The 26,786-nt window shown below is 41.5% G+C and overlaps 1 protein-coding gene across 1 annotated transcript in view; it reads left to right on the top strand.

Annotated features, from left to right (window-relative positions):
• Positions 1-26,786, top strand: part of LOC144829082 (putative 2-ketogluconate reductase) — a 261,551-nt gene that overhangs the window by 109,881 nt on the left and 124,884 nt on the right. The window contains exon 2 of the mRNA XM_078687857.1: positions 20,819-20,990. Within this exon, the coding sequence (XP_078543983.1) occupies positions 20,819-20,990 (172 nt within the window). The remainder of the gene's footprint in view (positions 1-20,818; positions 20,991-26,786) is intronic.

Genomic DNA, 26,786 nt, shown 5'->3' with positions numbered 1-26,786 from the left:
GAAGATAATTTGAAAAATGTTTTCTGTTATTTATTTGCAGTCCTTCTGTTATACTAAATACTTGATAAAGTTAGTTTTATATTATGTATTACTAAAGACGATAAATGAAAGTGATTATTTTTTTCTGCAATTTACAGCAAGCAATTTCAAAATAAAATGGCTCACAATGAAGAGACCGTGGCAATTTCTTTTGAATTGTCCAACACATTGATTGAAATTGAGAGCACCAATAATGAAATATTGTCACAAGGAGGACATGACTTGTATGATTCCATTAGATTGATTGAAATGGACAGCACCAAGAATGAAATATTGTCACAAGGAGATGACTTGAATGATTCCACTACATTGATTGAAATTGAGAGCACCAATAATGAAATATTGTCACAAGGAGGAGATGACTTGTATGATTCCATTAGATTGATTGAAATGGACAGCACCAATAATGAAATATTGTCACAAGGAGGAGATGACTTGAATGATTCCACTACATTGATTGAAATTGAGAGCACCAATAATGAAATATTGTCACGAGGAGATGACTTGAATGATTCCACTACATTGATTGAAATTGACAGCACCAATAATGAAATATTGTCACAAGGAGGAGATGACTTGAATGATTTTTTTGATCAATCTCTTGATGGCGAATTTATCGAGTGTTTGGAGACCATAGAGTTACAAGGATCATCATTGGAGACTTTTCATGAGGACATTGCTGATGAGGACATGTTACTAGTTCTTTCAAATTTAGAAAATTCTGAAGAATAAATTTATATTTAGAAATCAAAAATTGTTTGAGACATTATTCATTTTTATTTTTAATTTATGAGGTTGTAGCGAAGTGATTGTAGTATAAAATGAGACTTATAGTATAGAGTGCAACATTTTTATGTTACATGGTAAGTTTACTCATATTTACTTCCCTTCTGCCACTATATTATCTCCAATGTGTATTTGACATCTCTTCTTCATCTCCGGCCTCCTTTCTCTCACTGTGTGTCTCCGATGCATCTTATCGCTGCTATTTTGTGTAATTACAGAAGAGAGTAAAATAAAATAGTTCAGAACGTGAAAAGGGGGCAAAGTAGAGTACTCCTCACCCCCTAGGCCTTTTTAGGCGGTCCCAAAAGGATCAGTTTCTGCTTTCCTGAGAGATTATGGTATGAGTTCCATATACCACAATAACTTGCATTACAACATGCAAGATATCTATCTCCTATTACCAACTTTTGGAGATATTCGCGCTAAGCGCGAATATCTCCAAAAAGTAACACCTGCCCTGAGCAGTTCTTAGCCATGTTATCCAATGGGAGGTGGATAACATGGCTAAGAGCATTAGCTCGGTAATGCATGAATATCGCTGAGTTTTTAGCGATATTCATGCATTGCGGCCGTTTATTATCGCATTTGCGATAAACCTTGATAATAGCAAGGTTTATCTTCGATAATTTCTGACGATGCTTAGTGGTAAAAAATTCGTTGGTAAGCATCGTTAGCGACAAATATCGCTTAACTTTGGTAATATGCCCCAACGTCTGTTAACGTTCGATTCGAAGGAAATGAGGAAGTGTTGAAAAACATTGTCTGCGCCATCTTGCCTTTTTTGAAATGCCACACTTTTGTCGTGCACGGCAGCCATTTTAGATGTCTTGACCAGACCCACTCTCTGCACGCTGTCGATTCGTAGCATGGCTCCTCACCCACGCAAGCATCTTCCCCAGGCACTGGTCACCACCGCTCTCTGTCTTATGCATGGGCAATAAACCTCCCCCCATCTGCGCTGCTCTTCCCTGAGAATCACACTCTGTGCCCGCCCGACACCTCCCTTTCGCCCTATTCACTACCGCACCCTCTGACACTCCTCTTCCTCTGTGTCCGATTGTCCAGGCTATCAGCTAGCCCTGCAGATGTAGTTTATGGCCCCAGCTGTAAAGAATCACCCCTCTTCAAAGGAGTTATAGTAGATCAAGGCCCACACCCGATGAGATCCGTCACACCACACGTGTTCCTACTATCTGAAAACCATCCTGTATTGTGATTGGGGAGGGGACCGAGCCTGAAGCGGAAGATTCCAGGAATGACTCTTTGTACATCAAAGTTTTTACAATTATGTGTCACATTAAAAATATATAGCACTCCAACAAAGTAGTAGGAATATAAAACTTTAATAACATATAAATATATACAACAAAACAAAAACAGTAAAAACATTTAAACAACGAAGAGACCGTGGCAATTTCTTTTGAATTATCCAATAGATTTATTGAAATTGACAGCACCAATAATGAAATATTCTTGTCAGTAGCGGTCTGTTGTGCGAATAGTTCCAAGGCAGCAGAACGCGCTGAAATCTAGATGGCACGAAGGTGATGTCTAGTAAGTTGCCGCCCAGCAAATAACGGCGTGGGGCGCCGCGGGGGTGAGTGAGTCCAGTAGGCACCACAGCTATTCTTACCGGCATTGCAGAATTACTGCTGGGGACAATGCCTGTGCTGTAGCAGGGTCACAGCAGAAACAAAAAGGATTCTGTTGAAGATGTTGTTGGTTTTCAATTTGAAAACAGTTCTGGTGTCAACTGCTATGCTAATGTAGTGGTTAATGTTTTGTTTTCTCTAGAAAATGTAAAAGAGGGGGAGGCAGTCCAAAGTTCCGTTAAAAGGGCAAAGGAAAGGATCGGTGGTTTGAACTATCAGTCAAAAAGGGGAGGGGGTGCAATAATTTTTCCTACCGGGTCACACTGTGCTTTCACCGGAAGTGAGGTCTGCAGGATTCTAGTAATTCAAAGTGAGGCTGGCGCCAGCATGGGAGCGCCGACGTCCCGCGGATACAGTTTCGTCACTCCACGGGCGATCATGGCAGTCATTCCCCATCGGGGGTCGGAGACTCCCGCGGCTCCTCTAGAATCTTCAAGGTCGTGGAGGACTACGGTGGTGGAGTCAACCAGTGACCGGGCCATTTCTTTATGCTGGGCCCGCTCTTGCCAGGTCGACCGCCATTTTGAGAGTTCGGCAGCTACCGGCGATCGCGGGGTCACATGAGCGGACGGGCTCCACCCTGCCGGGCGAGACGTTGCAGCATGGCCACAGTGGAAGAACCCTTTTCCGGGCGCCTGGAGCGCTGAGGGTGCAGCTGGGAAGCCTCCACCTGGGGAGGCGGGAGAGGCCTGTTCGCACCGTCTCTCCCTCCCAGTGCACCCCACGGCGTCTCGCTTGAGATTTGTTATGGCCGGACCAGGCGATGAGGACGAGGGGGGGGGGGTCGGAGGAATGTGCAAGACATCCCCCCCCAGTGTTGTCGCAGCCATTATTCAAGAAAGAAGAAGTGTCCCGTCCGTCTTCGGGCCGGGCTTCCGGTAGATGTCGGCCGGACGCCCCTGGCTCTGGCCCCATGAACGGGTTTCTTGGTTTATCGGCTGCAGCCGGATCCCGTCGGCCTCGGCCCCCCGACCGTTGGTGGCCGGACCGGAAGAGCATGTGGCGGGACTACCTGCAACTCTCAAGGGCCACCGCGGCCGGACTGGGAGAGAGAGGGGAGGGTCGAGGAGACATTCCCCCCCCCTGCAACTGTTCAGCGTTGTAAAGGCAATCCCCTGGCCGGGTCCCGCTGGCCTCGGCCTCTCCTCCGGCTACACCCTACGTTAGGATCTCCTGGCCGAGGCGTGGCAGCAGGACCTGCCTTATATGGGCTGCTCCCGGCTGGGCGTAGTCGGAACCCTGCCCCACCTTGGAAGTTTCCAGAGTGGGGGCGGATGTTCTACTGACTTGCATTTTCCCTAGTCTATCGATTTTTTTGGCGTGGCAGGCGGTGGGACAGCGAGGGGTGATTTGGTTTCTCTTACTGTTTTTCTGGTCTCTCACCACTGGCATATTTTAACGTTTTCTTGTTTCTAGGACATTAATAGGTTTTATCATTACGTTATGTTATCGTTTCTTTGTTCGTTGTTTAATAAAAGTTCATGTTCATCAGTGGCCTACTGATTTTCGTTTTCCTATTCTTTTCTTTCCAGGTTGTTTCATGCTAAAGTTTCTGTTAACAGGATACAGTGATCACTTCGTTATTATTGCATATGTCCTTTTCACTAGGGGTGCTCTCTGGTCGGGCCAGATGACGTATCTCTAGTAAATGGTCCGGGTGAAACAGGTGCATCAATCAGTGGGGAGTAGATAGGCATGACAGATTACAACGGGGGAGAAAGGTCCGCATTACGTACCCTTTCACTACTTGCAAAGATTTTCCTACGTTTATTTGCAAACAGGTAATACCTCCAAAAAGAACTAATTCCCAAACAGTCAATGTTAGGACAATCAATCAATCAATGAGGAATGAAATAGGTACGACGTGTTAAAGGCTTGCGTTACCTACCCTTCACTATCTGCAAAGGGAGAGAGAATATTCCTATTCTTCCTCGTTTGCAGGCAGAGAAGATCCTTAAGAGAATTAACTTCGAACAATTCAATGCTCGATTCAAACAATCAACAAGGGGTACTGTGAACACAAATGAACGCCGCTTATGTACATACGCATTGCTATTTTCAACAGGTTGTTCCTAATGTTTCTATTTTAGCGAGGTCAAAAAGAGATCCCATTAGTGGCCTACTGATTTTGCTCGATTCCTTTTGTTTTTTTACACGATTTTTCGCTATCTGCAAAGACTAAACAGAGTATTGCGACTCTGTGCTTGTTTGTAAATAGAGAATGAACCAAAGAGAACAATCAATCAAATGGAGAGAGAAGCAGGCACGACGGATTACAAAGGGGGCAAAGGGCTGCGTTAACTACCCTTCACTATCTGCAAAGAGAGAGTACTCCTAATAGAAATGAGGGGTGGGGGGCAGCATTCAAAGCAGATCAGTGTGCATAAACACGAAAATGTTTTTACTTACCACGTACTTGACATTCGACAGCTTATGATATTTGCTATTAAAAAACCATTGAAATTCACTGAAAAAACCATAGGTTATAGACCATATATAGTTAGGAATTAGCATTTACAAAACCTTGAAAATTCACTGAAAAAACCATAGGTTATCCACCATATATAGTTAGGAATTAGCATTTAAAAAACCTTATTTTACTCACACAAAACCATTGAAATTCCATATATAGTTAGTTGCACTAACTATATATCGCGCACCCGCAATCCACTGCTGATCATGTCACATATTACATCATTCATGACATGGTCAGTGACATCACTGATGACATCTCAAATGACATCACTGATGAGATCACTGATGACATCTCATTTGACATCAATGACCACATCACTGATGATATCATTCATGTGACAATACAATGCATCTCCTCACGTTTTAATATAACCTCTGTTTCACCCAGTGTTAAATACAGAGTATAATTTTTGAAACCATTGACACACCAATACTAGTTACTACATACGTACTCACTGATTCCTACGTCTACACACACATTCACTCATTCACCCATACAATCATTCATACATACAATCACTCATCTTTACAACACTATCATATGCACTCATACACCTATACAGACACTTACACTCTGCCACTCATCCATGGAGTTACTCACACACCTAGTCAGTCCTGTAAAGAATCAATCACACTTCCATTTTCTTGTCTATACAGTTAAACATAGAGCACCTTACATTTTCAAACATATACTAACACATACTTACTTCCTTATACAATCATTGATACAAGTACACATTGATCTGCACAGAGTCACACACCTCCCAGCCAGCCACACACACACTCAGTCTCCTATACAAATACTTGGACAATCAATCAATGACCCATATAGTTAATCATATAGCTACTGATCAACACATGCAGCAGTTTACAGAACAACAGACATAATGATGCACAAATTAAGACAGTTTAGTCACTAACCCATGCACTCAGTGAGACACATTTAATCACTCACTCATACATTCAGTCATGCACCTACTAAATCCTTCGTCCAGACACTTATACATCTACTCATTCTTCAATATGTAAAACATATTTAAACTTTACAGAAACACACAGTCACTGGATGATGTCATCAGTGATCTCATCAGTGATGTCATTTGAGATGTCATCAGTGATGTCACTGACCATGTCATGAATGATGTAATATGTGACATGATCAGCAGTGGATTGCGGGTGCGCGATATATAGTTAGTGCAACTAACTATATATGGAATTTCAATGGTTTTGTGTGAGTAAAATAAGGTTTTTTAAATGCTAATTCCTAACTATATATGGTGTATAACCTATGGTTTTTTCAGTGAATTTTCAAGGTTTTGTAAATGCTAATTCCTAACTATATATGGTCTATAACCTATGGTTTTTTCAGTGAATATATATATATATATATATTACCTACTGGCGGTCGCCAGTAGATAGTTATAGTAAGGATTGATTTCCATAGCGAAATCGCAACATTCTATTGGGAATAACTTTGGCGCCGGTTGAGGAATCTGCCTGAATTTTTCAGCAACTTTGCCTCGCGGCGCTCCGGTCCTTCCCTGAAAGTTTGGGGGGGGATTCGTCAAGCGGGGGCTGAGATAAAAGGGGGGTCCCAAAACGTGTTTTCTCCATGCTAATTTCCATAGGGCGGTCGGTCGCACTTTTAGCTCGAACGGCTGAATGGATTTTCACCAAACTTGGCAAAATTGTAGGGACTGGTAGCCCGGTGTGCCTTTGCTATGTCTCAATATATGTGCTCCAGAGGGTTTTGAGTAATTTAGGTTCCAAAAAATTTATATATCTATGGCAGCGCCCCGGTACACGCACCGGGGAGCGCTCCGGGCACGCCACGCGACTTGCGCACGGAAAGCTGATTGGCTCTCGGGTGTCTGTAAACATTTGAAACAGTCCGCAGCGGCCGCCATCTTGTGTCTCGGTAGGATCGAGACACAAGAGGTGGCAAAAAACAAAGGGGGAAATGACCAAAATGGGGCAGGGTACACCCCCCCTGACCCCCTAGGTTTGATGTGGGACCATAAAAGGGCCCAGCGGGGCAAAAAAATAATAATTGTTTTTACGATTTTCGCGGGGGGAGCGCCTGGTACGCGCATCGGGGAGTGTACCGGGGAGCGTACCATGGAGAAAAAAGAATGAGAGTTTCTAAAAAATTTAGCATTTTTTTATAAATTGGAGGTAGTTCTAAAAAGAACTTTTTTTTATTCTTTTTGTTGTTTTATATTTTTTTTGTTTTTTTTAACAGTTTTTACTTTTTTTGACTTTTTTGAACAGTTTTATATTTTTTTGTATTTTTTAAGGGGAGAAACAAAAAACAGGGAATTCTAAAGGGCTCAACAGGAGCAAAAAAAAAGGCGAAAAAAATTAATGTTTTCTTGGGCACTTGTGGTTATCCCAAGCACGGTTAATAAGTGTGATGCTTTGCTCTCCATAGCATATCATTTGTCCACAAAAAATACAAGCCATTTTAAAATTGGAAAATTTTGGTTGTATGGTGGAGCATATCTCCCTAACTTCCGGTCCAGATGGGGTGGGAACATTAGTTTGGGAGGTGCTGGCAGAAGATTGGACAGGGTTTCTGGCCAGTTCCCTGAGCTCTGCCCTTGCATAGTTATTTGGATGCCTGCGTCGCATATGCCTGATCATCGTGTGGTTGCCAAAGGAGTATTTTTTGTTGGGATTCCCCCTTGACAGCTCCTGATGACATATTAAGCAGGTTGCCTTAGGCGCATTTACTTTTTTCTTGTCCTTGGGGATTGAAAAAAACTGCCAGATGATGTGCTCTTTAGGTTTGTATATAATATTGTCCTCTCGGACGAATCTCCTCTCCTCCTCCTCCTCATCTTCCTCCTCTTCTTCATCTCCACCACTGTGAAGTTGTGGTGGTCCTTGTGGTGGTGGTGGTGGTGGTCCAGAAGCTCCAGCACCTGCAGCTAATGTAGCCATTTTCTACTGAAATAACTGCAGGTCTACCTCTCTCAAAGCACAAAAGTAGAATGAGGAAAAAAGGTGGGGTCTTTCATCATTTAGAAAAGAAAACTGTTCTGAACCAATGAAAAGTGTTATTTTTAGGTCACATGACCTGGCCTTACATCATTAGGAAACCAAAAGTGAAATGAACCAATAAAAAGTTTTATTTTCAGGTCACATGACCCAACACGCTTACGCTACGCGCCCGGGGGCGTGCCCGGGGGCGCGTAGCGTAAGCGCGTCATGACGTTGCGCGATCGTATGCGCTCGCGTGCTTCCGGGTGCGCTTACGCAGTGCGTCATATGACGCATCACGCATTTACGCGAAACGTCACGATGTTGTTTTCGTTCACGAGAATAGCGCTAACGGGACGCTCCCGGTACGCGCCCCGGGGCGCGCCATAATATTGCGCTTACCGGTGCGTTCACCGGTACGCGCCCCAGGAGCGCCCCAGGGCAAAAAATTAAAAAAATTAAAAAAATTACATCATTATACAATATAAAATTCATTATAAAAAATATTACTTTTCATACCTATAGAGATTTGCTATTAAAAAAACATTGAAATGCACTGAAAAAAACATGGGTTTCACACTTGTTATAGTTAGGAATTAGCATTTAAAAACCCTATTAGATTCACTGAAAAAACAATAGGTTTCACACCAGTTATAGTTAGCTGGAAATTTTACTGGCATAAAACTAATGAAATTCCCACGTTATAGTTAGTTGGACTCACTATAACTTGCGCGTGCAATGCACTGCTGATGACGTCACATATTACATCACTCATGACATGGTCAGTGACATCACTCATGACATCACTGATGACACCATCCTTGTGACAGAGTGACATGTAACCCTTAAAACACATATACAAAAATAGAAACTAAAATTTTCAAAAAAATGGAGATACCCATACCAGTTACAACAACCAATTCAATAATTCTACCAACTATATACACATCCACTCATTCACCAACTGTTCTATATAGTCACTCATACATATACTCACTCATCATATGTAGTGATACACCTATACATCCTGATACACACCGACAGTCATCCAAAATTTACTCACACACATACTCACACATGCAAATAAACTATTGAACATCCATTTATTTGCATATACAGCTATACACACACTACCACTTTACTTCTAAGGAAACGAACACATACTTACTCTTTTAAACAATCACTTATAGAAACACATACTAATTTAAACAGGAACTCTTACAATCCCTCACTCTCACATATACTCACTTACATACATCAATATTCACATATACTAGATTAAACATATGTAGTTACTGATAAAGACACTAGTGAGACAGTCATTCACTCACTAACACACACATATACACACTCATCCACCCATACAGTCCTGCACATATGCTGTCTTCAAAACACATACAAAGAAGAGTCAGTCATTCATGCATGTATGTGCTAAGTAATACCCCCACCAAAACCATACAAACACTCATACTGATACTAAGAAAAACATCTAATAACCCATATACATACACATGTAGCTACTCACCAACCCATGCAGCCACTTATACACAAAGTGAAACACTAATACATATATTTAAATATTTAAACATTACTCTCTAATATATGTATTCACTAAGATACACTTAATAAACCAGTTAACCAATCAATTTTTTTTAAAAAACATCCATGTAAACATTTACTTAAACATTTATTCTTCCATCAACTTTTACATATACATATATAACACATTTATTTTTTAAAAAGACACACATTCACTGGATGGTGTCATCAGTGATGTCATGAGTGATGTCACTGACCATGTCATGAGTGATGTAATATGTGACGTCATCAGCAGTGCATTGCACGCGCAAGTTATAGTGAGTCCAACTAACTATAACGTTGGAATTTCATTAGTTTAATGCCAGTAAAATTTCCAGCTAACTATAACTGGTGTGAAACCTATTGTTTTTTCAGTGAATTTAATAGGTTTTTTAAATGCTAAGTCCTAACTATAACTGGTGTGAAACCTATGGTTTTTTCAGTGAATATATATATATATATACATATATATATATATATATATATATATATATATATATATATACATATACATATATATATATATATATATATATATATATATATATATATATATATATATATATCTCCAAAAAAGCAGGTAAGCCCCAAATACGAAAGACGAAGTAAGCCACAAGAAGTTTAATCCGCACTGAAAAATTTGCATCCATTTCACAGCTTGCCAGCAGAGAAACACACAACTGCAGTCTTCAGAGATTAATGTCAGCCTGACGCGTTTCAGGATTTCCTCAATCCTTTCATTAGAGGCAATGTTCAAAGGAAGTTAGAAGACAGTTTTTCAAAGCGCACATTAGTAGATATTTCAAACACCTGCCTTAGTGGGCGTGCCATTTCGCAAGGCCTTCTGGTCATTGCGGTGCCGGTGCCAGCTGTGGTGACAGAAACCACCAGTATACTTGCAGACACCCAATCTTCTATGAGAAGGAAAGCGGCACACGAAATCCACCACAAGTGATTTATTCACAAGCAGAGAAGAACAAGGAACAACGCGTTTTGGCTGAAACGCATTCTTCTCTGCTTGTGAATAAATCACTCGTGGTGGATTTGGTGTGCCAATTTCCTTTGCATTGAAGATTGGATGTCTGCAAATATAGTTTTTCCCAACGTAGTTGGATGGTCTGGAGCCCGCCGCGGATTCCGGGACGAAGTGTTGGCAGTTGTAGGGGTATGCTACCTCACGCTGGGCAGTGTGCACTGTCACGTTAGCCCCTGCTGTAATGATTCCTGGACTCTGGGGATGGAGTGGTACAGGGGACTGGAGGAAGCGCTGTTGTTGTGGACTTCAAAGCAGGAACTTTACATTCTTTTTTGGGCACTGGCTGAATCCTCCACCCCCGCACTACCATTGGGTTTGATATTTCTTTTTCCCCCTTGCACCACCGTCGAGAATCCATCAAGGAGGATTCTGGAACATGTAGTTTTCCAGCATGTACGGGACTCTACACAGGTGTGCAATCAACCGGCAGGGGGTGGAGCGGGCTTGTATTAACAAGGTAAAAGGAGGCAGGACTTACTGTTAGCTTGTTCCCTCACTCCCTGGTTGCTTTGGGCGCTGAAGAAGGCTACACGATGCCGAAATGCATTCGCCAATGCTACACCAATAAAGCTTCTAACTGTTTCCCCTTGGGTCTCTGCCTTCTTTGTTCGGGAGAAGTTTGTGTGCATAAATCGTCACGTCAGCCAGAGACGCACTTACAGAGAACCCCTGCTTCGCTTTGGGCACAGAAATCACTGGTTCGGAACTGTTGCAGTTCTTTTCTGTTTTTCCAACGTAGTTGGATGGTCTGGAGCCCGCCGCGGATTCCGGGACGAAGTGTTGGCAGTTGTAGGGGTATGCTACCTCACGCTGGGCAGTGTGCACTGTCACGTTAGCCCCTGCCGCAATGATTCCTGGACTCTGGGGCTGGAGTGGTACAGGGGACTGGAGGAAGCGCTGTTGTTGTGGACTTCAAAGCAGGAACTTTACATTCTTTTTTGGGCACTGGCTGATTCCTGCACCCCCGCACCCACCAGGGGGGTGGAGCGGACTTGTATTAACACGGTAAAAGAAGGCAGGACTTACTGTTAGCTTGTTCCCTCACTTCCTGGATGCTTTGGGCGCTGAAGAAGGCTACACGATGCCGAAATGCATTCACAAATGCTACACCAATAAAGCTTCCAACTGTTTCCCCTTGGGTCTCTGCCTTCTTTCTTTCTTTCGGGAGAAGTTTGTGTGCATATATATATATATATATATATATATATATATATATATATATATATATATATATATATACACCAAATCCTGTCTACAAGAAATTGCAGCAGCAATATTTCCAGCAATGCTTCCAGTAACGGACCGCCACACAGGATACAATTATCAAAGGTGCGTTTATTTCTCCAGTCACAACATGATGCGCTTCGACCGGGTCTCCCCGGTCTTGATCACATGACATGCTCCACTTCCCGCATGATTTAAATACTCTTGTCACAATGTTTTCCCTTCATTTTTTAGATCAACATAGAGGTAAAAGACAGACATCATACGAGAAGTGTAAATTAACAAAAAGTACCTATTTACATTTTTCTCAAAACATATGAATAGCGAGTTTTAGATAACAAAGTTGCCATAAAATATAGACACCTTATTAAATATGTTTAAAAACAGCGCTTAAAGGAAAATAGAGGTACTGAAAATTCTTGAATTTATATCACTCCCAATAATACTTCAATACTGTTCAAAAGTACCAAATGTGCAATACAGGGCAAGTGCCCAAAATTAAAGTGCAACACTGTCAGTCTGATACTGTCAATTCAAATATAAACAAATGGAAACTTGAGTATTTAAAAAAATAACCAATTAAGTGCAATTTCTTATCGATAAACTATTAAAGTCATAGAAAACACAATAAGATCAAAGATAAGAAAAGATGCAAACAGGTCAGGCGGATGCAATTCATAAATCCTAATTAGTCAAATTCATAGGAGTTGTTACATTAAAGTGCATAAAATGACAACTGTACAAATATATGCTGTTAAGGGAAAAAGGACTGTGGAAGTAAACATATGTATTCAATACGTGCAAAATTAACTACCATTGGACTCTAATACCACACAGACACCGGATAAAACCAGTAAACCAGTAAAACCAGGCAACTAGTAAAACCAGTAAAAATCACGATAAACGTAAAGCTAAAATCCAATAAATAATCAGGCAATACACCTAATAAAACACACATATCACTTAAATACATTAAAATACATAGAAAAATTATCTTAGAAAGATTATCTTAGAAAAATTAATTTAGAAAAATTATCTTAGAAAAATTAATCTCATCAATAGCAGCAAAATAGGTTATAAAATCATACATATATATGAAAATTATACAATTGTATGAAATCATATTTACATCCGAATACATGAAGCTCATAGTTGAAGGCCGTAGTTATAAGAAATTGTACAAATCTTCTTATTTATATATATATATATATATATATATATATATATATATATATATATATATATATATATATATATATATATATATACACAAACAAAGTCCTCTCCTTTTCCGGCTAAGAAATACTCAAGCTCAAATCTGATTCACGCAGATGATTTATTTCAGAAGTTGGGCGTTTGGCTTACAACATGCTTATGAAATAAATCATCTGCGTGAAACGGATTTGGGCTTGAGTATTTCTTCGCCAGAAAAGGAGAGGACACTCAAGCCCACCGCCCATTGTGGCAGAGAGAACCGCGAACGTAACAGTTATATATATATATATATATATATATATATATATATAAAAAAATAAACAAAATCGCTCGTTCCGCGGCAGACATTTTGAATTGGTCGATGTATACACTTTTATGCAGTCGATTCTATCAAGATAGTTCCTGATGAGGAAGCAACCTAGTGTGACGTGACATGTGACATACAACTGCACATGATAAGATTATTGAAAATATCGTGTTAGGTCACAGAAATGACAAAGCATAATGAGCGTAGTGTACCTTATTGCTGCTATCAAGCCCATACAGGGCATCATCGAAAGTATGGATGTGGCATATGTTTTGAAATGTTATACTTTCTATTAGATAAAATTGAGAGACACCCTTTACAAGTACAGAGCGTTATGTAAGGCTTTATGACGCCTTGTAATCAAAGTGACTTAGGGGCAGATTCATCAACATCCATGTTTGCGATTCTCAAATAGCGATTTTTTGAGAATCACTATTTGAGAATTGCAAAATGGGATGTATGTAGAAAATCGGATTTTTTTTGCGATTTCTTAATATTCCTTAATTGCGATTCGCAAATTGCGAATCGCAAGTAAGGAATATTTTCCCATTCATTTCTATGGACCAGGAGGCCCATAGGAAGGAATGGGAAGTTATTCTCAATTTGCGATTCGCAATTGGCTAATCGCAAATTGAGAATAATTTCAAGGGTGCAAGGGTGTCTTAAGGACATCCTGCTGCATCCCTGAAATTCACATGTGTGCGCATATGGCGCACTTACATGCCCTAAGGGCATGTATAAGCGCCACATGGCACCTTTACAAATGTCAAAAAGTGCATTTGTAAAAAAAAGAAATTCTCAAATTACCACCAACTACAAGTTGGTGGTAATTTGCGATTTCTTAGTGTGAAATCACAAAACTTGATTGCTTCTTACATAGCATTTAAGGAATCGCTTTTTGCGACTCCTTAATGCTTGCGCAAAATTAAGGAATCGTAAATTTTGCGATGTGATTTTCTTCATACATCGCATTTGCCGTTTTTTTGTCGCAAACTCTGCTTTTTTGCGAATTGCAGTGTTTGCAACAAAAAAACGGATGATACATCTGCCCCTTAGTCTCTTTTTTTTTCGTTCTTTCGTTTAATTTATGTTTTATTTTGCGCTATAACTGATTAAGTTGAATACATTTTCTAATTTAGGAAAATGAAATGTAAATATGTATTTACAAAAGTAGAGCGAAAAGGTAAACATGTGATCAAATAGGAATTCATCAGGTTACAATATACATGCAAGATAGAATCGACTGCATACAGGTGTATATATCGACCAATTCAAAATGTCTGGCACAGAACAAGCGATTTTGTTTATTTTGAGCACAAAGACACTTTCTAATCACTGACTGTCGAACAATCTGTAAAGCCTAACTTTATTTGAACACTGAATTGAAATGAATCATTGACACTGAAGAAGGCAGTTTCACCGAAACGCGTTTGTCGATCTTATTTTCGGACACGAAGAATAAGTAATTAATTCCAAAGACGTATTGCTCCAGAGTGCACTCTTTTGAAAAGTGGTTCTTAAGATCCAGGAATCGTTGTTGTGAAATATATATATATATATATATACCCAATGCCTCCTCCAGGATAGGAAAAAGCACAGCACATTCCGGAGTTAAGGGCAGGGGCTTTATTAAAATATTATGCATGTGGTACTGCCAGTCCCTTGAAACGCTAAGGCAGAGGCATTTCACGCCTTCCAATGGGTCTCATCAGTGCCTTTTCCAGGGGCTCCACGCTCTCTGTGATGATAAAACGAGGTGCAAGTGAGTATAAAACCACTCCCTTTATGATGTCATGGCACTCCTCCTCCAATGGGTGGTGTGCTGACCACTCGCGCTTTCACCCTGCCAGGCAGATGCATGCTGGTAGGTGCAGTCCATAAGGGTGTCTGTACAGTGGCAGAAACACATATATATATATAAATATAAATATATGTTATACCAATCCTGGTTAGGTTAAAGGCTGTCAAAGACAGGCGGTCCGAGCACAGGTTACCAGCAACCTCACACTTGCAAATTTTCTTCTCTGTTGTAGCAGAAAAATGCTTGAAAACTCTTCCATGCTGCAAATAAAGTTTTATTAACGGCTCCAAACAACGAGTTTCAGCTTTCGCCTTGCTCACGCTCATGACAAACAATTATCTTATCCGTCATTATAAACAGTGCTTTGAAGATAGAAAAAGGACTTCACCCAAATGAGGTATATACAACAGTACATAACTATGGCAGTCATCTTATCAAAGTGCAATGTGCATTGTAATTTTTCATTAATATATAGAGTGCAAAGGCAACACAAATATCCAGCTGACACTGCTCAAATTTGTATATAAACATGATCACAGTAATATGCAAGCAAATGAAAAACATATTCGTAAATATATATACAATCATAATTTGATTATAGCATGAGTGCTGAATGAAGAATTCATTAAAGTTGTTGGTGCGCAAATCAAATAGCAAATACGCCCATATATTACAATATAGTTTGTCAGCTTGAACACGTGATATCGGAACAGCGCTCCATCCGACTCCACCAATTAGACATATATTGAGGACATGCTGCCCCAGTGGGCAGACAAGCTGTTCACTGATTAAATCAAATAGCATAATTTAATATGATATTAAATTAAATACAGAGTGTCCACATTCCTGCCCCAGTGGGGATATATTTCAATCCCTTATTTCACAGGTTCTACAAAATCGCAAAATTCATGCCTAGAATCTTAACACCTAAGCTTCCGCTTGCAATATTGACTTAGTGGGCATGAGATACCAGATATTAACACAGCCGGTTGTAAATGTATAATTCAAAATATATTACCACTTGAATAGCTGCCATAGTCGAAGGAATAATTGCCCACACCTAAAAAGTAAAAAATTGAATTCAAAATCAGGATAAAAAAGGAAAACGACAACAGACGATTCAGCATTCATTTTGCACAGATCATTTAACTATTCAAGTGGGCCCCCAATTCTTCACTTGAATTCAAACCACTTGGTGTCCTGGTTTCAAAGTCAATAATATACCTTGATTCAAGCTTACGTGGTGAGAGTTCACGATTACCAGCCCTCACACTGTTGAACACTGCATCAATTACTACCATTCTCAATAACTTTTCATCTTGAAAGTGGTGGTTATAGAAGTGGCGTGCTTCCGTTTAATGTCTTGTTATGCCGGATAGCACGGATATGTTCAAGTACTCTTTTTTTAGCACAATGTATCGTGCTCCCTATGTATAACTTATTACAAGGGCAAATAAGAGAATATACGCAATACATGGTGTTACAAGTTAAATATTTTTTTATCACAAATTCTCCACTAGAGTTGGAAATTAAAAGTTTGGTGCAATCTGTACTGTTTCTGCAAGCTTTACAATTTTTGCAGCACCGAAACCCGGGGCGACCCACATTATTAACCTGTGCACAGCTGGTTACTAAATTGCAACTCAATTCATCTGTCAACAGGACATGACAATGCTTGTTTAATATTTGACGCACATCCTGTGCGGCACGCGGGTGCATATTTACCATTGTGCTGCGGTGGGAAGTGATGAGGTAACGTTATTACGTCCCTATTTAAAAGGGTCCACTCATTTTATTAATCTTATTATGAGACAATTATTAGGGCCTTTTGCTCTGGTTATCCCCAACTATGTCCTTGGTACCTAGTTGGTACCTCAAAGTTATTCCTTAAATTGGCAGACTATTTGGTTTCAATACATGTGCAAGTTTGATCTCCAGTGGAGAAGTGTTGCTCAATGGTTAGAGCGGCAGACCCTGATGCAGAGGTCTAGCCCGGGACCAGGGTTCAATTCCCCGCCTCGGCGGGTCTTGGGCTCAAAAATTCCACGGACCTGATAATTCTCGCCTCGGTGCCTATTCAAATCATGGAGTCCCACTCTGCAACTCTGGGCCATAGCTTGCTTAATCTCCACAACGGCCCCCACAACGCTAAGGATGCCTGGCCTCCACCTTGGGGGTGCCCAGGAGTGGACACCTCACAGGGAAAGCCAGGATGGGTTCCACAGCGGTATTCGTACAAGCGCCTTGAGACCCTTGCGGGTGAGTAGTGCGCTATACAAGTATCAATTTATCAATTTACATTTACAAGGTGTCTGAGTTAGAATGTATATGCCAAATAAGACGAAGAATAATTTGACTGGCACAAGTCACATGGGTACTTTTGTAATTTTGCCCCAGGGCACAAGCTACATTACTCATTCTATAATCAATATATTGATACTAGCCACATCTTATAAATGAACAGTCTTGACGTGCTTTTTTCTGTTTAAAATATCATGTGAGCTCTCAGAAATATAAAACTGATTTTTTTGCAACTTTTGGTGATCGTACCGTTCATGCCAGTTGTTTAGTTCAACGCCAGGGAATTTCTTATCAACCTCGAGTAAATTACAATTAGTCTCATCAGCTTGCAGTAACTGACTCCCATCAGTTGAACTAAAATGACATACTGCTGGAGAAAGTAAAACATTGTTTCAATGAGTATTGCTAGAATCCTCTTCTCCCTGCAGGAGTTAACTCTACAGGTCTTCATTTAGTAGGCAGATAAGGTTCAGCATCACAAGCCTGGCCATACTGAAACAAATGCTTCATAATTAAAATGTAAACATATCTGTGAATTCCTACTATTTACGAGCACGAATGACAAAAAGTGTTGCCTATCAAGTACATCTTTATCAGACTCCATATAAATGATCAGAGTTGACTTGAGGTGCTTAAATTGGTAACTGTTTTCGTTATTTTTTGTGATAGCAGATGGCTCACTATAAATGTAATTGAATTGAGACTAGGATGAGTGCTGTAGGAGTCAGTGACAGAAATCTTTGAAGTAGAGGTATTCGGTTAGGGTACACGTCCTACTTCTCCTATTTCCAACTCTGGGCAGAATATCATTTAAAAGAAGGAGAAGTCAATTAAAAGTTCACTAAATAGTTTTTTGTGACTAGGTACGGCCCACACATTGTTCACAAATATTGAGGTGAAACAATGACAAATAATAAAAGAAGTTAATAAGGACTACTGATGCAGCAATTGAGTTGAGATATTTGGCATTGTCACTTATAAAAGTCTATTCCAGGCTGGTCAGAGATCGAAAAATGCAAAAGTCCTTCAAACTGCCTCTTTTTGCCTGGATACCAGTAGTGCTGACTACTCATAGTATTAATAGGAGGACCTATGATCAGAGTCACTGGAATTATGCGATTGTGTGGCCACAGCATTTTCCATATGAGTATAGATTTGCCGAATTTGCCACATAATCCATCATTTGCAGATTTTAACAATAAAATGAGTTTATAGTTCAAACGGTTCAAACATTACTAAAAACACAGCAACACATGTTGCCATATAGTGGAAATCACTTTTCAAAGCTCCATTGGTCACCTTTTCTGTTGCTTATTGCTATATATTTGGGTGTAAACGGGTACTAATTAGGTGCAACTAATACTTAAACGGTGTTAAGACGTGTAAAAATGACAAATAATGAAGCAATACTATCACAAAATGTGCTGCACTGCGCCACATAATTTGCTTTTTTGCTGGATAATTTACTCAACCCTGTCGTATAATTTGGCCATCCCCTGCAGCATAACTCCCGTGGCCCTGTGTTTGATATATCAATTAGCACTATTGTGAAAAGTACAAGCAGTAGCATAATTTACTAGTATTTATTATTTATTTATTTAAGGTTTTTGTAGAGCGCGTAGTAACCCTCGAGCATCCCAGCGCTAGAACCGTAACTCAGGAGTGGACAGAGTCGGAGAGGGTTAGGGGTTTAAGGGAAGAGGAAGGTCTTCAGTGCCTTCCTGAATTGGAGAAGATTAGGTATTAGTGCAAGTAGAAGCAAGGAAGGCAGTGCTATCAGCAATAGTGACAGGGAATTTCCTTATGGTGATAAAGACATTCTGGGCTGTCACTCAGGGCCTGATTACGCCTTTGGCAGTGCGGCACCGGGACCTGCCCCTGCAGCACCACCAAAGTCGTGGTTGATCCCCCTGCCGGATTATGAGTGTACCTCATGTCTAGCTGGCTTTTGTTTTGACGTTCCCACAGCAGTGCCCTGAAAACAGTGTCTGTACGTCATGGACTGTAAAGTCCATACCGTGCAGGAACTGGTGTGCAAGCCCACACAGGCCCCCTGTGGAAGGGGAGCGCCTCTCACCTCGACAGGGCGGCGCCCGAGCGGGGAATCCATGACCGCTGACCCTCCCGCGTCCCTGACGACCAGGACTCCTCCTCTCTCTCTTTCCCTACAGGAACCGGAACAGTCAGTGGGGTCGCGCAATGACCCGGAAGTGAACTCCTGTGACCCCGGAGACCCCGGAAGTCCCGCCCCCAACAACAGCCCGACACACAGAAAAGCCGACGACGAAGAGAGGAGAGCGTTCAAGGCGGCGGACTCGTAGCAGGAGACAGCGTGCGGAGAACCTGAGACCGAGAGCAGAAGGAGCAGGAGCGGAAGCGAAGAGGAGAAGGACGTCTGGACCGAAGACTGGTGGAGTCCTCAGGAGGTTGCCGGAGAGCGGTTGCGGTGGGGCACGTGAGTACACTGTTACCTTTTCTCCGTGTCTCCCGGTAGATAATTGTATAATAGCTGTATATAGACCCCCTCACGGACAGTACACTGCTGCACTGTATATACGTAGTCGTTTCACTGCACTTAGCCCGTTGTATTATAGCCCCTGCACTCCCCCCCTTCACCGTAGCACGCTCTCTCCACTCCTCTCTCTCGTCTACCCCTTCCTTGAACCCTCCCTTTTCGCCCTCACATTCTCTTTAGCCCCCTCACAACCCGGTGGTTGGTGACAGTACTCCTACGGTCCACAAGCAGAAAAAGACTAACTGCCCTCCTCTCTCTCTCTTCCCTCCGAGGCGAAACCGGATCCGACCATAGACTCGAAGCCAACCCGAAGACCTTCTTACCCGGACGGACGAGAACGGACTTCAAGCCATCCAGCCTCACCATCTTGCAACCCCTCTTGTTTACCTTGCTTGGGAACAATAAAAATAAACAGCTACAATAGCGCAATATATCCGGCCTCCACGCCTGTTATTCCGGTCCGCACGTACCCCTAGTCCACACCCCCTGTGTGCACCCATATGGCGCAGAGGCCCAATGGGGTGTTTCCTCTCTGCCACGGTGTTCATGGCAGTGAAACTTGAGGTGATGCGGTGATGCTTGGCTGGACCGCAGAGGTCCTGCCAAGCATATTACTGCCTCCTGACCGCCTGGCGGCTGTGGCGAGGCAATGGCGGTCCAACCACCCCTATTGTAATAGGGAGGTTGGGAGACAGTCACCACTGTGCCTCCACGAGTCTGTTGTAATTAATCCCTTAATATTCTTGTGCATAGGGCAGTCATAAATAAACAAACGTGTAAATAATCTGCTTCTGTTGTATTATGGTCTTATGCCCTCGGGCCAAGATTGCTCTATATCAAACTGCAAGATAAAAATATAATAAATCGCTTCATCTTCATTTTCTTTTCTACTATTTGTTGCTTTCAGGAATTGAAATGATAACCTCACCAGAAACTCGGCCATTTCACATGAACTGGTTTGTCGATGACGTCACAGAAGCCACCCTTGGAATCATCGGAATGGGTCGGGTTGGTTACAGTATTGCTCTCAGAGCAAAAGGTTTTCGAATGAAAATCCTATATCATAACAGGAAGAGAAGGTGAGGTTTGACGTTGTTTATTTCTGACAAAATATAAATGTATGCACAAATCTATTATTCTAGATTTGCTATTTAAAATTTGCCTTAATTAAAAGTGGCAACATGGTGTTTAGGTCTTGCGTGTCTGCAAAAACCTTTTTTTTATTATGAGCAGTGAATGTCCAAGACTATTAGTATTTTTAAATTCCGGGACTCTCAGTTCCTCTTTTAGGTTATTCAGATTTAAAAAGTGGATTTTGTTTGTTGCGGTCTGCAATTAAGGGTTCCATCCCCTACTTCGATGTGTCCAAAAGACCAGGCTTATGCATTCGAAGCGATGTGTACATTTACAGCCTAAATAGGTTTGTGCCCTGAATTTAGACAGCCATATTTGATTCTGATTGTCAAGAGTCCGGAATATTGATTAGGGACTATCCTTATTTCTGAATTCTGTAACCAAAATATTGAAGAGTAAAACATAGACAGGTATGTATAGATTTTCTACACCTAACTCCACATCTGTGTTTCTTGAAAATACATATATATATCTTCAAGGTATGTAAACGTGGAGTTAAGAATAGTAACTCTAAACTTCACTATATGCAGTCACCGTTTGATATTTTGATACTCTATATTTTGGCTTCCATAATATTACCTACTCGAAATTCTAGATTACAAACCAAAAGAAGAAATTAGCACATTAGCAACTTTTAATATTGTTTTATTTCCCCGATTGCCAAACTGACATCTCTCATCTCTCTCAGAGATCAACACATTCTAGTATTCCCGCCTAAGAACCTCATTATGAGTTTGGCAGTATTGGAGCAGGGTGGCACGCCACCGACCTTCTCCAACACATCCAAACGTCACCGCAGGCCAACCGCCAGATTATGAGTTCTCTCATGGTCTGGGAGGAAGTCCTTTGGTGTTCCCCCGGCAGGGCCTATTAAAATGTCTCTGCAATGGGATTGCCAAAGCCTGTTCCTGCACAGCATGGACTGTGTTGTCCATGCCGTGCAGAAAAGGGGGAGCAAGCAGACAGAGGGGCACATCAAGTGCCCCCCTGCATGCATCCTCAGGCATGAGGGAACAGGGGGTCCTGTAGGGCCATCTTAGTTTCCTTACCGCCACAGCGCCATGAAATCTGTGGCAGTGAGAAAGCTTGTAATATACTTGGCGGTGCTGCAGCAGCAGTGCCAGCATATTGCAGCCATCAGACCCCTATACCACTGCCAGGGATTGTAGATCCCTGGTGGTTGCTGCAGTCCAATGGTGGCTTAACCGTCGTAGTTGTAATACGGTGGTCGGACCACTGATGCAGCTGTCCCCAATCACCACAGCATCTCCACCGTGGGTTTGTCGGTCCTATGGACTGCTAAACTCGTAGTTAGGCCCTCAGCCACAGAATTTAAGGAGGTTGAAACTATAGCAATGGCCACTTTATTTAAGTATGATCTTTTGTAGAAACTCTCTTTATCTCTTACTCTCTAATGATGTTGTGGGTACCACCAGCTTGTGTTTTCCCCCTAGGATTTAAGTTACCAGTTTGACCTTGAACATCTCTCCATTGCTGTTTGGGTAGATTTGTGCTATAGAAATACCATACATACATTCTTAGTTCCTGTTGTGCACTTTAAGTGGTAGTAGGATGTGGATAAGTGCCTCCAGTGGGTCCTTTACATCGAGCACTACCACTGTGCAGCGACTGGGGGCAACAGTGTATCACTAGGCAGATATTCTCTGTCAAGGGTATAAAATAAATATCATTGGACTAAGAATGATCTGAGTCATTGTTCACTGTAAGCTGCTTGCACGCACAGGGACTTTCCCAAGCGTGCACACAGTCTGTCAAAGCGCACACATCTCTGCTTCACAAGAGACGTAGACTGTTCACCAGCCTCGGCCTATAAAATTGGAGCGACGTGAAAAGTACAGTCTTTCTATGAGTGGTGAAGTGCAGTGTGCATCTACAACACTGGAGAAGCAGCAGTTTAGCATTTTCAGGTTAGGGCCTGTGGAACGCCATAGAGTCTGGTGCAAGCGGCAATTATACACGCTGCTTTTGCTTTTCACATTTGAGGGGTGGGGGTGGGGGGCGGGGGGGGGCTGCGTACATTCACCAGAAATGTTTTTTTACATTTCAATGAATGCAATGATCTCTTGTTTCCATATTGGTTCGTATGCTTGCAAGCTCTTGTTGAACTACAGCTGTTCTCACTGTAGACTCGGAGCTGTTTTACACATGCGTTTTTAGAACATGCACTATAAACATGCCACTCCCTATAGTGCAGGCCATGTTTCCTCTCTCCCCATGACGTTCAGGTATGGAATAGCCCTTGGTCCTGGTCGAGGTTGCTAAAATTAAATTGCTGTGTTTTAGGATCGGACTGTGAACCGGGTAAATATTGCTATTTTTTAACTGTTTTTTAATGTTTTTTTGTTTAAAATAATAACATCTGATGGATATCTCTGATTTTTATGGCATCGTTCTGTTGCTGTGCAGCTTTAGCCCTTGGTGCAGTCATACCTGGCACTGACCTTGTGGGGTTGGAGGATGCGGTGTCCAAAATAACATTTTGTTTTAAAAGCAGGTGCTACAGATTTCCTTGGGTGTCCAGCAGAGGTCATGAAACAATAAAAGTGTCAATATAAATCTTGTGATTAATGTTACGGCTGGAGAGAGAGCGGAGATTTGTCTAGTAGCAGTTTCAGCTCTCCTAAGGTAAAGCAAAGGGTTAATGTGCCTGCTACAAAGGTGTGTAACATGCAGATCACAGAACTTAGTGTGAGTGAACAATGAGTAGATCTATAAAAAATGTATGGTTGTGAGATAATGCTCAATATATTTTCACTGAGTATTCTGTTTGTTCTTTATCACATATGAAAGCATTTCTAAACACTTCCATTCATAAAGTGTGCTGTACAAAAAAGTCTTGTGTTTGTCTAATAGCCAATACAGTTTGCCAATTAATGTGGAGGAGGGGTGGCATAGCTATCCAAGTTGTCGATATCACTTTTGTCCCATTACCATCCCTGTTGGGCCTCTACATTTCTACAGGAGCTATGAAATATGTGACTGGCCTGTAAAACTCCTAGCATAGATGTCAACTGCTCTACATCTGTGGGCCTCCTTATCTTCCTTTACACACTCTTTGGTAACACATGAATCACTAGGCAAAACCAGTGCAGGATGGACTTGAACAAACACATGGCAAAATGCAGCATCACAAGTATAATATATTGCCAGGAACACTAAAATCATGCTTGTCTGTGGCCACTGCTTTGTTTGTGTGCATAATGATGGATTAGCCACACAATTCACCATCTGCCAAATAAACTGCAGATTTAACCCAAAAAATAATTGGTTCTAGCTTGAACAGATCAAAAGTTCCTAAAAACATTGTGACATATCAATCACGGAATTGTAGGCGCGCTAGTCACCAGTGAGGGTCCACTGATCTGTTTAGCCGAAGAGCCAGGTCTTGAGGGTCTTCCTGAAGGTGTTCAGGGAGGGGGCGCGTCTGCAGGTCTTGGCTGCAATGTGAGAGAAGGATCTTCCGCCTACTCTGGCTCTGTGAATGCACGGGGTTTCGGCCAGTGAGAGACTGGAAGATCGGCGGTTTCTTTTGGATACGTGGAAGTTGATTCTGTAGTTGAGGTATTTGGGTCCGTTGTTGTGTAGGCATTTGTAGGCGTGAGTGAGGATTTTGAATGTGCCTCTTTTCTCCACGGGCAGCCAGTGGAGACTTCGTAGGTGTTGGCTGATGTGTCGCCTCAGGTGATGTTTGTGTGCATCGAAGGCCCTTTGCAACGGTTAGCTGATCATCTTTCAGTTGCTTATTTCTGTACTTGGTTGGTAAACTGGTAGTAATGAGGTGAAATCATTGCCAAGACAGGATTACCATGTGTAAAGAAAAATTATACCATTATGAAGCAACATTAGAAAAAATGTGCTGTAGTATGCCACATAATTTTGCTAATCTTGCCGGATAATTTAGTCAATTTGGTGCTTTTGCATACTCCTTAATTCTTTTGGCCCTAGGTATTTTTGTTCAGCTTTTGTAAAGCACACAATGTGCAATTACTATAATTTCATTGAATATATAGACACTGGCAAACATTCTTTCCCTCACCTTCTCCTACAGTCTTGCTCATCATACACACACTTTCAGGCCATAGAATCTGCCGTGCTATCACTATCTCCCTTATGCATATAAAATTTCAGGAGGCCACACAAAAAGTAGTTATTTTCAGAGCCAGGAACTAGTGTGTTAGTTAATGTTAGTGTGTTACTTGCAGACCAAGAAATATTGTTGTTCAATTTTTTTTTAGATTGACGTGGGCACACCAGCTTACCCCCAAAAATATTTCTGAAAAACCAAAACAGAAAAAAACCAAATTGCCAAAGCCTAAAGGCAGCGGCTAGTACCAGGCCTCTTGGGTTTGCTAATACTTTTTTATTTTTGGAGCACAAAAATCCCTGCTCAATTAAATTGTGTGATCCAATGAAAATACTTTATTTCACCGCACGTCCATTTTGTTTATTATAAAGGACCACCTTCAAAAACGTGAGTACAAGATGTTCACAATATAGAAACCTTGGTGTTTTTAATTTAATCTATATATATAATTCCCTGTATATGGAGTCCAACAAGAGCCACGTGCACCGACTGCAAATTGTGCAGAATGCGGCTGCACGTTTTGTATTGGCCCTTCCTAAGGTGTCATCTGCGACTAAAGCCAGGAAAGACCTTCATTGGCTTCCAGTGCAGCATAGAATTTCTTTCAAAATTCTTTGTATGACCTACAGAGCATTGGCGGAGGGACCAACGAGTGGGATTAGTTCCTTACTCGCCCGCTATGTTCCAGTTAGAGGCCTTCGATCCGCTGAACTACTCCAACTTGTCGTGCCACGTGTTAGGCTGGCCAGATGGGGAGCTAGGGCCTTCTCAGTTGTGGCCCCTCAGCTTTGGAATTCTATTCCAATTGAGCTTAAGAGGTTGCCATCAATTGATCTGTTCAAAAAGGAACTAAAAACTTGGTTCTTTAGGAAGTCCTACCTTTGATTGAATGTTCCTTGGAGTGATAAGCTGTGATTCTGATGTTAGGCGCCTTCACGCCCATTGGGCAAAGTATGTGCATAATAAAAACATTTTCATTCCATAAATATGAATGTATGTCTGTCTGTCTGTCTGTCTGTCTGTCTGTTTGTCCTTTATGCATTACTACACCATTCATCCGATCGCCATGAAACTTTGGGAAGTTGTTGAGTACATTCCCGCGAAGGTTTTGGCATAAAATTCTTTTAAAATATCAGCCCCCCAGGGCCCTCATAATCTTTCGAATACTGATGTACGCGCCAGACGGAAAAACAACAAATCGAGTATCCACAAGCACTCGAATAAATAAATAGAATGAAAACACCATTTATCCGATCGTCATGAAACTTTGGGAAGTTGTTGAGTACACTACAGCTAAGGTTTCTGGCATAAAATTGTTTGAAATTTCGGCCCCCAAGGGCCCTCATAATCTTTCGAATACTGATGTACGCACCAGATGGAAAAACTAAAAATTGTGTAGCCACAAGCACTCGAATAAATAAATAAAATTAAAACACCATTCATCCGATCGCCAGGAAACTTTGGGAAGTTGTTGAGTACACTCCTGCGAAGGTTTCTGGCATAACATTTTTTTAAATATCGGCCCCCCAAGGCCCTCATAATCTTTCGAATACTGATGTACGCACCAAACGGAGAAACAAAAAATCGTGTATCCACAAGCACTCGAATAAATAAATAGAATTAAAACGACACTTTG

The sequence above is a fragment of the Lissotriton helveticus genome, chromosome 4_1, assembly GCF_964261635.1.
Source record: "Lissotriton helveticus chromosome 4_1, aLisHel1.1, whole genome shotgun sequence".
Classification (NCBI taxonomy): domain Eukaryota; kingdom Metazoa; phylum Chordata; class Amphibia; order Caudata; family Salamandridae; genus Lissotriton; species Lissotriton helveticus.
The sequence above is the reverse complement of the archived record's forward strand: the minus strand, read 5'-3'. Positions and strand labels throughout refer to the sequence as shown.